Source organism: Choristoneura fumiferana, chromosome 3 (genome assembly GCF_025370935.1).
Source record: "Choristoneura fumiferana chromosome 3, NRCan_CFum_1, whole genome shotgun sequence".
Lineage (NCBI taxonomy): Eukaryota > Metazoa > Arthropoda > Insecta > Lepidoptera > Tortricidae > Choristoneura > Choristoneura fumiferana.
Genome location: NC_133474.1, coordinates 17005878 through 17018110, shown reverse-complemented (window position 1 = coordinate 17018110; position 12233 = coordinate 17005878). Strand labels below are relative to the sequence as shown.

The following is a 12233-nucleotide window of genomic DNA, read 5'->3' as shown; positions in this document are numbered from 1 at the left end:
AGAGATATGCTGAATGTTACCGTCGTGGTAAAAAAACATCAGGCATCCCGCATTTCGCCGAGCTCATTGGAACCCAAATTAGGGGAGAGCATTACCCACCTCTCGCTCGGGTCGGGATATTGCACTCTAGTGCCAGCTATTTTCCTCAAGTATTTTCTTTCAACATAGAGTAAACCGTAATTGATACAGCTACCTTAGATATTTCTGAAAGCTATAGCTATAACAGCTGCCAGGCATCGATCTTGAATCTCGCGATCGCTTGGGTTGTCTGAATCACGAAAGAAACTCAAAATTCACTAATAACATAATTTTTGAGCTCCTGCAAGAACAAAAAAACTAGGATAGGTTTATTCTTTAATCGTGCATCATAATGACAATAGTGGCTGGGCATCTACTTATGAAGGAATATAGCGGTATGCGGAGACTATTGTGCGCTAAAATATACCAGGAAGCAATTGCAACCCTAACGGTGATGAATATAAGCGAGCTTGAGGCAGCGAGCGGTGTGGTACGAAATTTAATCTACCCCCCGTCTGCCACCCGCGGCCCTGAAGCCTCCCCGACCCAGCGACAACCTACCTACCCACCTACCACATATAACAGATTAGATATAGCGCGTACCTACATACAAGCCTTGTGCACTCTCCTATAATTTATTCACGTTTGTGGCCAGATATACTATCGCCATTACAGTAATAAGGTTACGGCGAAGTTTGTTTTTCAACGTTTCCATGTGAACGGTTATAATTGTTTTAAAGCTACGATATAGCTAGAGCTTACACAACCTCGTGTTGCGTAGACTGGGAGCACCTCCCACCGCCATCATGTGCCCAGACACCGTTATGTAGGTACCATAATGAATGTATATGCGCTACATAAATAAAGATGAATGTACCTACCTACCTACTTAGATAACTCAAGCTATTATTTTGAAGGAAAGATATTTACTAACTAGTACTTTTAATAAACAAACTACCGATTACGTGTAGATAACTTAATTATAACTTGATGGTTTGTAAACATGCTTGCTATCTAACTGAGCATGTTATGAATATCAAAATTCACCAAATACGTCCAGAATACCAACCAGATCCATTCAGCAGCACCAGCTTGCGCTAGATTGCACAGGCAAATTACGCTCGCCTCCCGGGCCATGGTAGGTGGCTACGAGACGGCACCACTACACGCGTTTCTAGAGTGCACGCCACACAGACATCGGCCATGTAGCATACCGTTACGAATGAGATAAAAAACATTGTTATTTTGATAACTAACGGAACGCCACTACTTTCCCAGCAGATAGAGCTGGTAAAGCTTTTCGCGATCCACTCAAATCTGGAGTAAATCAAAACGACTACATTTTCGTTTGTTTAATTATTAATTTATTGATTAATTGATTGAAGGTATCACGTTTCAAAAATTTGTCACAATATCAATCGGGAATCCAATTACAGAAAACGTTTCTTCGAGCTTTTTCGCGTGTGCTACGTAAATTACGAGCGAGCGAGAAGGGCGCCATGCAGGCGTCGCTTTCGCCCTCCGCGAAAGCCTCCTGAAAATATCTATTGATTATCGTATACGTACAGGTCGGTACGTATAGCCTGCCTCTTCGCCCTGCGGTACCTACGGCGCTAAGTAGAACTTGTACGTACCGTAGAGTGCCAATTTATTTGAAGTAGGTACATTCTTGTAAGGCGAGCGGGCATCAGCGCCGCTGCAGTGACGAGGGCAAGCGTCATCATAACCTCCCACGAGCACTCGCTCGCGATAAAAATAGTTCTGGTGACGGTGAAAAATAGCATTAAGTAGGTATTTGTTTCGGTTTGGCGCGAAACAATTACTTACTAACTTTTGAGTACAACTAGTTGAATTCGAATTTCCAATTCACACCTTTTGTAAAACTTTGTTGGTGAAGTATTTCTGAGATAGGACCGCCGCTCTTTTTTTGCACTTTTTAGATCCGTTTTTTATTTTTTTTATAACGAACACAAAAAAAATGAATTATCCAATTTGGTGCCGTCGTATTATGCGCTTACATACATTTCGGTAATTCATCTTTATTTATATAGAAGAAAGATTATGTAAAGATAAAGAAGATTTACATTTATAATAATAATTTATAAAATTAAACACAGAATAATAATAATAGATTTATTTTTCGACCAACTTGGACCAAATCGTTAGTAGGTATATACGCATACGGTGTTTTAAAATTAATCCAGAATATTTCAGCGGGTGGTTGAGTTAGTTTAACTGAACACCTCTGAAATCATTTTCCAGGATTTTTTAAAATGGTTTGTTGTTGGCAAATGTTTCCATCTAGTGATACATTCATCAATGTTCCAAATGTCCCGCGTCAAGGCACGACTACATTTTGAATGAAAGGTTCTGAGAAAAAAAATTAGGGGAGTTGAGTCTCACTAACCCAGCCATTTGGTGAAACATTTCTTATAAATTTTTGAAACAGCTTGAATTATACACATTGTCATAATAATTATTATTATTAGCTGTTGCCCGCAGCTCCATCTGCGTAGAAGTATAAAAAATAGTTTACGTCCTATTCTCAGACCTACCAAATATATGAAATATACATTAACAAATTCATAAAAATCGGTCAAGCCGTTTCGGAGGAGTTTGGTCACAAACATTGTGACACGAGAATTTTATATATTTAAAGAAATATAGATTGTACTTAGATAATTTCGCCGTACCGGCTCGGGAGGCTATATGAACGCCTTGGGTAAAATGGATCGTTTTATGCTCTCGTTGTACAATCTACTATTGCGATGCTGACGGATGCATCATACCTATCTATTCGCAAAACTCAAAAATAAACTATAACCACAAATCCAATTGAAAATTATTTTAATGTTTGCCATATTAAATAGGTAATAAAATAGAAGTCGAGATGCTATGTGCGTCCCTTTCTAAAGAAAGTATAGGGATGCACTAAGCATCAAGTAAAAATAAGAATACCTAGGTACTGTGGTGGCCGCCCCGACGCGTTTTTTTTTCAAGCGGTTCGAACGATTCCCTTTAGTTTAGGTATTGTATTACTTATACAAATGTAGTGCAAAATGTTTTTCTCAGTAATAACCTCCTGATAAAGTCCTGTATAAAGGACTTATCAGTAATTTAACATTGAACTCTCTCAGAAGTGACATGAAGTTTCAAAACAAAAATTTGACTTGAGCGTTAGGAGGATAAGGCCGTAGTAACATATTTTTGAGTGGTTCGAATAGATACTTATTTTTGCACTTGACTGTACAGTATAAATTTAAATTTGCCAGCCAGTGACTTTTTTGCAATCCATGCTTTCGTTCTGTTATCAAAATTTTATCTGTTGACATTAATTGACTGACACCATCATACTGACACTTGGGTACACGAGTTCAACGTTATTGTCATGATTATAGTCACAGTGTTTACCTTGAATTTACATGAAATTTACGTAATAAGCACTTAAAATCAAGATTTTAAGTAAGCCCTAAGTGGGCTGGATCCAATCTACTTGAAATACCTATTCCGAAATGGCTTTGACAAAGGTGTGTGCTCAAATTATACAGTTAAAGTAATTTTTTTTTTCAGAAACGTATGAAATGACAATGACGTAGTTGGCGCTGGCATGGCAGGATGTGAGTGGAGTATGTTTATGTAGAGTTCGCCCAAGCAAGCAAGAGCAAAAGGTTGTGGACGATTGCACGCAGGGTTGCCATATATTGATTACCACGTTAACGAGGGAAATTGGAACCAACACGAGTAGCTGTAACCAGATATTAAAGATATCAGCCATCGCTTATGCAAGACAAAGAAAGGAGTTGTAATAACAAATTAATAGGCAACTAATAGATTTCATTCACTATCAAACAGTTGTCGATAGTAAGATGTGATAACTCAGGTTATTGCGCTATTATTTCGAATGCCGTTCATACATATAAGTCGAAGTTTCACAAATAAAATCATACAAACACTAACGTCCTTTTGCTGCGGGAATTTATATTTAGAATACCACAACATTCGTAAGAAACGGAACGCGCTTGCGCGAGCCCAACGGTGAACGCAGAGCGGAGCGGAGGGTCGCAAGGCCGGGGCGCGGGGCGCGGAGGGCAGGGCAACGTCACGTCGAACAACGCACGCATCCGGCTAAATTAAATGTCTCTACCGTGCGCTTCGGCGGCCATGTTTGAGTACCACCGCAATTTGATAGGATTAAACTTGCCTGCGTCGTTCGTCCGAACCGCCCGCTGGCTGAGTCGAGTCGTCCAACGCGATTAGGCGAGGTGGGAACAACGAGATCAGTGTAGAAAAGCAGTTGGCTCTGTGCGAGTGTATCTTCATAGGCACCTAAATTTTGCCTATCGAAACGTTTAAGCTACACACAACAAGCATACAAATCTAAAGCTGGGAATATGGCTATGCTGCCATAAGCTGAGCAGAAGGTGGCCGTCAAAATAAGGCGGAAAATTAATAAATATGGTTTAAAACTCCTCATAGTTTCGTGATTCGTGATTAATTGTGAACCTTATTGTGCTATAGCGTTAAAGTGATTTTCGCATAAAGAAACTTGAATTGTTGACCGAATTATGAAAAGAAATTATTATGATTACTTTTTCGTAGAGTGATGTTGAAAATGTCGGGCGGTGATGAGAAGTGAACAGTGTTATCGCTAGTTCGTGCGAGCGTTATCACCATGGACTGGAGGATTCGAAGGCAAACCCACCAATACCGGTGAAGTTCGTCGAGGCCGCTGCCTTTTGAAACAGGTACCGGTTTTGAATTATCATTTTGTTTGATTTATAATGCTGCTGGGTTCGGCCGAGTGCAAGGTACCCCCTGCACTTCATCACCATACCATTGCATTGTTTAGCAGTGCAATGCAGTACCTACCTAATCCAGTAACAGCGACAGTAATTATCAACAAAATAAATCCTGATAAATAAATAAAAAATGGCTATGTAATACGAGTATACCTACCTGTGTTTTCTGTACTGCTTACTATGTATTGGTGTGCATTGTATTGTATTGTATTGTAATATCAGCAATAAATATAATTTTGTCAATATCATTGTTTCAGATCGCCATGGGAGACGCTACAGCACCAGGAAGCAGCCATTTGGATGAGGAGCCAGAAAGAACAAAAGACATTATCAACAACCAAGGTGATTTAGTAACAATGGAAGCAACATCAGGAGACCAAGAATCTTTATTTGTGATAAAGGACGAAAAAAGTAGTGACAGTGATGGTAACAGTGATGATCTTAGCTCTAATGATGAACAAAACATTGTTGATAGCAGCAGTAATTCTCAGTTTTATGAGAGCACCGATAGTAAAGCAGATTATGCTCTTAAGATTGATGACAATGATACACTTAGTGATATAGATGACATAAAGACGGATACTGCATCAGCTGACAGTGAAGATTCAGCCCTCGGCAGTCTACCACCAGATAGCACCAGTAATGACAGAGACGAAGAGGTCCAAGATCGATCAGATGGAAGCGATTCTGGAATTGGATCAGAAACAACAGAAGATCGAAAAGTTACGTTTAATCTAGATTTGCCTTGTACAAGTACTCAAAATAATACTGACAGTCAAAAACATTCGGCAGATTTAAGTAGCCGGGAAAATAAAGACGATGGCGATAATGTTAAATGTATTGAACCTCAAATAAATGAACCTGTCAGAAGTAGCCTCAAAAGAACGTGCACTTATGATAGTGCAGAAGGACCGCCTATGAAAAAGAGAAAAGAAGGAATTAAATTCGACAACGTTACTGTTTATTATTTTCCTAGAACTCAAGGGTTCACGTGTGTTCCATCCCAAGGTGGCTCAACTTTAGGCATGGAGAGAGAGCACACTCACACACAGAAATTCACTTTATCCGAACATGCTTTAGAACAAAGAAGGTTACATAGACAAATTTTACAACAGCTTAAAAGCGAACGCCATTCATTGCAAGGAGCAGCATTGTCATCGAGTGAGGAAAGCGACACTGAAGAAGAAGCAAGCGACATCTCCGAATCAGAATTGGATTTAGATAGCTATTATTTCCTTCAGCCTGTGCCAACACGTCAAAGACGGGCTCTATTACGGGCAGCCGGAGTCCGAAAGATAGAAGGATATGAAAAAGATGAATGCAGAGACATAAGAACTTCTCGTGAGTTCTGTGGGTGTGCTTGCAAAGGAGTATGCAATCCAGAAAGTTGCTCATGTAGTGTGGCTGGCATAAAATGCCAAGTTGACAGATTAAACTTCCCTTGTGGTTGCACCAGAGACGGATGCGGTAACACTACCGGCCGGATAGAGTTCAATCCTGTAAGAGTTCGAACTCACTTTATTCACACCCTCATGAGACTAGGCCTTGAAAAGAAAAATGAACAAAACCAAGCAGCTAAAAGGCAGTGGGCTGAAGCCCACAACACAAACTCCACTGCTTGTGTTGCTAACAATTCTTATGAGACAGAACGCTGTCTCACGCACGAAGATGGCTTACTTCGTGACGTAAGTTTGTCACCAAGGGTAGAAGTGGAATCATGCGTAAACGCTGGAAGTTTCAATAACGTGCACTGTGACATGAATAATATTCCCAGTCAAAGCAATCACAACATACAAGAAGAAAAACGATACAATTATGCGAATAATGCGCTAAACCATAGAGTTCTAAATGATAACAATGTAATGCATTTCGATGAAAACGTTCATAGCAATCGAGCTGACTCATATACTTGTAACATACTTCAAGGAAAGGGTCCTCCTTACTCGATGGCCAATAACATGGGATTCGATATGTCGGGTAACGTACAAAGGTTTCATAATGATCTCAATTATTCTTATGGGCAGCATACCGACAACAGTCAATTTAAGGGCCTACAGAGTTTTTCTGCCACCAGTTTCGAAGAGTTTGCCCACAACTCTCATATCTCAATGTTTAGTCATTACGGCCATATGTACGTGCCAGACTATATGCACAAACCTAACACAGGCATACAAGAACACGGTTCTTTGCAGTACCAGCCACCCCAAAACAATTATGGCGTGTATAAAAGTACCGAATGTGTCAGTGAAGAAAATAAAGCAGATTCATATTATAACATGACGTTGCCATATCAAACTAGCAGTAAACTGCAAACGGACGAGAATGATGAGAACTGGTTCAGCCACAAAACGCTGTTGAACCTGGATCACTCGGACCAGACCACGCAGGACGCGTCCGAAATACACCACCAGCCTCCAGAGACTACTGTGGAAACCACAACCGACTCTACAGATAACTTTGGCGAGCTTATTAAGAAAACTATGGTAGAATCTGTTACTGTGTAGATGAATTCTTGTTGTCTTTTATCGTCTTAATACTGATTATCATGTTATTAAGTTTTAATTATATTGGGATATTCAGCAGACCTTATTTTTCTTCTCTCTGGAGTGGCTTGAAAATATTTATTTGAAAGTTATTCGAAGTCATTACGATAAAATTGGGACATACGGCACTATGTCAATGAAGCCATGTTAGGTGTAACGAAAACAATTTATAAATTGTACAACTACTCGCCTATCTCAACCGGGTCCATATCAGCTCGCATACTTATTGAAAGTCCGAATGTAATATTTGTCAGAATTATAGTTTGTCATAACTCTAAATTAATAATTGTTCAGAAGTGTTATAAACCAAACCCTTTACTATAGCTTTCTATAGGATGACCATAAAAATTTCAGAAAGAAAACAGAAAAAATTATGACAAACGATTATTCGGTAAAAAATTACGGTATGACTTGCGAAGAGTATGCGAACTTTGGCGGTGCCATCTCAACCATGTTGCGAGTTAATAATCCTGAAACATAGTGTGTGAGAAGTTACTTTTATAGCTCTTCCTAATTTTTCTTCATCAGCTTCAACAGGGAATATTGGATACCCTTACGAACTTACGAAATAAATAATGCAAAGTTTTATCCAAACACAATCAATCAGGATTTTTACATACGTACCTACAAAAGCATACTTAGAAAAATGTAGACAGTTTTGCTAAGGTAAAATTTGCTTAATCTCACTGCGCTAGCATCCTTCTCGGTTTTGATTTGAGATTGATTTTTGGGGATACATACACGACGTTTTTTAATTAGTGATCAGGAGTTGAAAAGTTTTAATTAATAAGTAATAAGTAGCTAAAATTAAATTCATCAGGCCAGAGGCCTTATTGTGTCAATCGTTTGCATCACTTGTTTCTGTCTCACGGTAAAAGACGAGGGCTGAAAGAGATGGTGAACGCACCTAATAGAACGCGAATGCGCGATCACAGTAGGTTCGCGCGAATTTTAGCCTAATTGTCAGCCTACCTAGCTAAGTCCTAAGGACACCTATTCGAGTTCAATATGTTTGATCGCGCGTTCGTACAAGTAAAATTCGCGCGAACCTACGGTGATCGCGCATTCTCGTTATATTAGGACGATGCTTTAGAAAATATGGCCTCAGGTCTGAAGCAATTAGCTCATTGTTTAATGAATTACAAATAATTATCTTATTAAAACCAATAACTTCAGGATACATTTCCATCCTACATTACATTACCATTAACTATTGAAGTACAGTAAAGACTGTCGACGATAAAATCCGGGCATGCCTGATCTGGTGTATCTTTGTAATGAATGCTAATTTTCAAGCAGCACTTTTTTGTAATAGTCAGTGGTTATGGAACTACATAATAAAAATACAATCACAATTCAATGTTAGAGCGTCTGTGAGTTTTAGCTTTATGTATTTCACTGTGCCTAAATTGCTCTGTACAGCATTTTTTGATAATAGGTATTCACTCGTTTTCAACTTCAATGCCACAATTGTATTTATATTTTCACAGGCTGTTTTACGCTATCTTTCCAATAAAAATCATGATGTTACCACAATATACGTAATTGTGTGTGCAGTTGTGTGTATTGTGATATTACTGTTTTCTACTTCGGGGTGCCGTTGTAACTTTCTAATCCAAGCACCAAAAGTAGTTTTTATATGGGAGGCATTTTTCTGTCAAAAAGAAAATTCACCAAAGTTAAAACACTTCCAAACTACCTCAATCTGAACTCAATTCGAAAAATATTAGCTGTCGTGAAAAGACAATGTTATAAGCTATAAAGTGGATTGTCCAATTTAAAAATATATATATAAACTTTACATAAAAACCTAGAAAAGACCGTCAGAAGACGCTGTACAAAATAATTTAGGCACAGTCTTATATATAAAGCTAAAACTCACAGACGCCCTAACTTTTTATTATGATTATATTTTTATTATGTAGTTTCATAACCACTAACTACTTTAAAAAAGTGCTGCTTGAAAATTAGCATTCATTACAAAGATACACCAGATCAGGCATGCCCGGATTTTATCGTGGACAGTCTTTAGATATTCTACGGGGAATTCCTCGTAAGTCGTAGATTAACGTCAATATTCATGAAAAAGTCTACGGTCCCATGTAGGTATGCAGGTGGTGGGACCTTGTGCAAGGCCCGCCCGGATTGCTACCACCATCTTGCTCGCTAATCCTGCCGTGAAGCAGCAGTGCTTGCAATGTTGTGTTTCGGCGTGGAGAGTAAGACAGCCGGTGAAATTACTGGCACTTCAGGTATCCCATCTTAGGCCTGTAGGTTGGCAACGCATCTGCAATCCCCCTGGTGTTGCAGGAGTCAATGGACGGTGGTGATCTCATACCATCAGGAGACCCACTTGCTCGTTTGCCATCCAGTCGAATAAAAAAAAAGGTAAGTGTGACTTAATAGTCATCATCATCATGTCAGCCGAAAGACGTCCACTGCTGGACATAGGCCTCCCCCAAGACTCAGACCTGTCGTGTGCTTTCCGCATCCACCGCGATCCCGCGATCTTAACCAAGTCGTCGCTCCATCTTGTTGGAGGCCTACCGACAGCTCGTCTCCCGGTCCGCGGACGCCATTCGAGAACCTTCTGACCCCACCGGCCATCAGTCCTGCGAGCAATGTGCCCCGCCCACTGCCACTTTAGTTTCGCAATTCTTCGGGCTATGTCGGTAACCTTAGTTCTACTGCGGATATCATCATTTCTAATTCTATCCCGCAGAGAAACCCCGAGCATAGCCTCTCTAGCCCTCTGAGTGACTTTGAGTTTTCTCATGAGACCCATCGTTAGCGCCCACGTCTCAGATCCGTATGTCATCACTGGCAACACACACCGGTCAAAGACTTTCGACTTCACACACCGCTATCAATTACTGAATTAGAAAAATTGGTACCTGATCGATCACCGATTAAAAATCATCGTGAATAGAAATAACTTGTGATTGTGACCTATATTTAGGTCGAATTCTTGCAAGTCAAGTATAAAGCCAGTCAAAAAAAGTAATTAGCAAAAATAGCTTTAATGTACGGTCGAACAAATTGAATCATGACCCGGGGTGGAACCTTTTAAGAATAAATTTCACTGTGATTTCCTTGACAAAAGTATGAGATGTCAACATGACATTAGTAGCACAAAGGTTCCACCCTGGTTCATGATTCAATTTGTTCGACTGTACCTACCTAATCGAATTAGAGCGACAACTATATGTATAGGTAGGTACCTACACGATCCTAGTCATTACATTAAAGACCCAGCTCAGGATTGATCTACGCTAGCTAATTTGTAATAATACGCATAATAATAATAATACGCATTCTAAGTGTTTAGCATACAATGTAAGTAGGTATGTTCTTTCATAACTTTCAGAAGCTCAACTTTGCACCGTAAATAACCTTCCTTTTGACTTTTGGGCTTGGTCGCAGTCGCGTAAAAATTTTACACTCCTTTCGTTTGTTTACACCAGGGGTTCCCAAAGTGGTCCATGTGGTGTCCAGGGGTCCACGGGAGACCAGACGGAGGTCCACGTTGGTATGAAAAACAGTGGGGGTTTTAGGAAATGTACTTAGTAGTAATGTAGCAGCAGGGGGTCTACCAAAAACAATAAAAAATTAAAGTGGTCTACGAGAAAAAAGATTGGGAACCTCTGGTTTACCTACACGAATATTCGGCAAATTCTGCTAAGTAGAGTGAAGTACCAGCCTTAGGAAGAACATACCTAGAGCCTAGAGTACCTACCTATACTAAAACAACCTATAACCCTAACAACCACCCCGTGACCATGAGACATGCAAAGGGCACGAAATATCGGTCAAAGATAAGTTTTACTTAAAAATCCAGCTACATTTGCTTCCCTATCATAGTGCAAAAACTCAAGAAAATTTTAGCTTGCCCTCCTCATCTAAAATATAAATTTGTGTTCGCACAAAGCACATCTAAAGTCGTCTAGGAGCCTGACCCTTTAAAGATCATGTGAACTTAATCAGTAGTAGGTACGTAGGTATGGGTAGAGTCATTCACGAAGACGCATGCCAGGGTCTTATTACAATGTCATTAATGTCTAATTTTGACAAAATCACGAGCCTTCGCGGATGGCACTAGGTTATAAGTACAAACATCGAGGAAACTGAATCACGTAAATACCAGAGTAGAACCTTTTTGCTACTAATGTCATGTTGACATCCAAAGAAACCAAAGTGAAATTTATTATGAAAAAGTTCCACCTTGGTACCTTACGTGATTCATTTTCCAAAAAAAAAATCAGGTTCCATAGCCAAAATGGCAAAAGCGTAACTCTTCGTTCGCGTGTCTGTCTGTTCATTCCCGGGTTAGCTTAGCCTCTTGACGTCCAGTTTGACATAAATTTTAATGTTCAAACAGCAGCAGCAGGCGGCAGGAGGTTAGTGCCAGAAAGCTGTAACTCTGGATATACCTAGTACCTTACAAATACAAATAATTTATTTGTCCAACATAGGTAAATTACAGGCTGGCACTAAGCTAAGCCGGGAATGGACAGACACGTGTAATGTAGATTTTGCGTAAATTTAACCCTATTGCTCAGCCCTATTGATGGGAATGCACGTATAGTACGTATGCGATATAGGGTGGTAGGCTAAAAAGGACTCCTTGTTATAATCCTTGCGGAATCCGCTCCGCTCAATGTACACTGTTCTTTACGTACGGGCAAGCCTGCGGCCCTATGCGTCAGTCGGCTGTACGTAACTGCTCGCGATGTGGTTTGGTTAACACAAAACAGTAAGCAGTATGTATACTAAAATCAGTATAAAACTGTTTTCTAAATCAACAACAATAAAAATCATATTTAAATGACCAGCCGTACTAGCAATTTAAAATGAGTACCTGTATTTAGTTAAA

At 39.7% G+C, this 12233-nt stretch overlaps 2 protein-coding genes across 2 annotated transcripts in view; one reads left to right on the top strand and one right to left on the bottom strand.

Annotated features, from left to right (window-relative positions):
• Positions 1–12233, bottom strand: part of LOC141426800 (alpha-tocopherol transfer protein-like) — a 321849-nt gene that overhangs the window by 201754 nt on the left and 107862 nt on the right. The window lies entirely within an intron of this gene.
• Positions 4009–7399, top strand: LOC141426796 (uncharacterized). Its single transcript, XM_074085975.1, has 2 exons — positions 4009–4763; positions 5075–7399. Exon 2 carries the CDS (start codon positions 5081–5083, stop codon positions 7319–7321), a length of 2241 nt encoding a protein of 746 aa, XP_073942076.1. The 5' UTR covers positions 4009–4763; positions 5075–5080; the 3' UTR covers positions 7322–7399.

Bases quoted from the DNA above. Each gene is read 5' to 3' on its own strand.
- LOC141426796 (XM_074085975.1), top strand. From the start codon at position 5,081: ATGGGAGACGCTACAGCACCAGGAAGCAGCCATTTGGATGAGGAGCCA.